The sequence below is a fragment of the Nannospalax galili genome, unplaced genomic scaffold (genome assembly GCF_000622305.1).
Source record: "Nannospalax galili isolate Female #2095 unplaced genomic scaffold, S.galili_v1.0 scaffold371, whole genome shotgun sequence".
NCBI classification, from domain to species: domain Eukaryota; kingdom Metazoa; phylum Chordata; class Mammalia; order Rodentia; family Spalacidae; genus Nannospalax; species Nannospalax galili.
The window spans coordinates 3,350,238-3,351,527 of NW_008331606.1; the positions used below are offsets into that span (position 1 = coordinate 3,350,238).

A 1,290-nucleotide genomic window follows, 5' to 3' on the forward strand; every position below is an offset into this window, starting at 1 on the left:
TGCAAATCAAACCATGTCCCAAAGCAATCTTTTTCGACTATGGTTTGTATTTGTGTGTGTGTGTGTGTTTGTGTCGGTCTGTAAGTGTGCTCTCTGAGAGAGAGACAGAGAGAGAGAAAGGGATAAAGTGACAGACAGATGCAAAGACAGAAACAGTGTATCACAGTGAGAAAGAGACTCCGAATCTGCCTGATATGTGGATTCATCATGTTTTTCAGTTGTGTTGTTTCCTGAAGCTACTGGTGGAGATTGTGTATGTCATGGAGAAAGGAAACTCTGAGTCCAGTCCCAACCCACCGGAACTGAACATGCAACTGATTCGGCCCAAAAAGTTAAAACACCGCAAGCGCCCCAGAAACATCCTGATCTACTTAATTAATAGGGAGATGGGGATGCCCAGAAACAATATGAATCTTATGAAATGGGTTTGGAGAGCGGCCAAATCTGCCTCATGGTAGAATTATCTTGGCAAAATTCATATTTGCTTGTATTTACCCGAAATATGCTTTTACAAAGAAGCAGAACAAACAATTTCTCTCACATTTGATCCATTAATTGTTCTTCATTTTAACTGCACTTGATGTAGTATGTGTTTCCTGACTTGGCCTCTTCATTTGCACTGTGCAGGGTATTGTTTCTATTGTGACTATGCTCTCATGAGATCTGAAATGCCGGGACGGATGGTAAGATCACTTTGCACAACACATCTCTTTTGCTACTAAACAAAAAAAAAATGTGCATGTGTTTCTGTAGAGATTGCTCAGTGGTTAAGAGCCCTGGCTGCTCTTGTAGCCGGGTTCAGATCTGAGCACCCATATGGCGGCTCCCAAGTGTCTACTACTTCAGTTCCAAGGGATCTGATGCCCTCTCCTGGCCTCCGTAGGCATTGTATCCATGGCTGAACTTACACATGTTCAGGCAAAACATACATACACATAAAACGCATGTAAATAATCAAAATAAAATGTGTATGCATAGCTCTGTAGAACCTGGCCATTCGGCACCAAAGTTTTCCTCAGTACTCGCTCTGGGGAGACATCCTTTGTATCCTAATGCAAAACACCCCCATCTGCCCAGGACAAAGGGCATTGATGAGAGCAAAGCAGAGCTGGGTGGGGCATTTGGAATGCCTGCACATATCCCACAGAGCCATCTAGAGTTGATCATGATCCCAAAGAAGTGTCACAGAAAGATTACTTGTGTCTGTTTAAGCAAATCAATTCAGACCACAACGCACAACAGAGAAATGCTTTGACCAATGAATAGACAATCCATAATGAGGACACTGGT

General features: G+C 42.9%; 1 protein-coding gene across 1 annotated transcript; it reads left to right on the plus strand.

Moving 5' to 3' along the window:
- Positions 1–260: 260 nt before the first annotated feature.
- On the plus strand, positions 261–458 carry LOC115069188 (embryonic testis differentiation protein-like). The gene has a single exon (XM_029560458.1). It carries the CDS (start codon positions 261–263, stop codon positions 456–458), a length of 198 nt encoding a protein of 65 aa, XP_029416318.1.
- Positions 459–1,290: the final 832 nt, after the last annotated feature.

Excerpts from the sequence above, each read along its gene's own strand:
- LOC115069188 (XM_029560458.1), top strand. The coding sequence starts at position 261 with ATGGAGAAAGGAAACTCTGAGTCCAGTCCCAACCCACCGGAACTGAAC.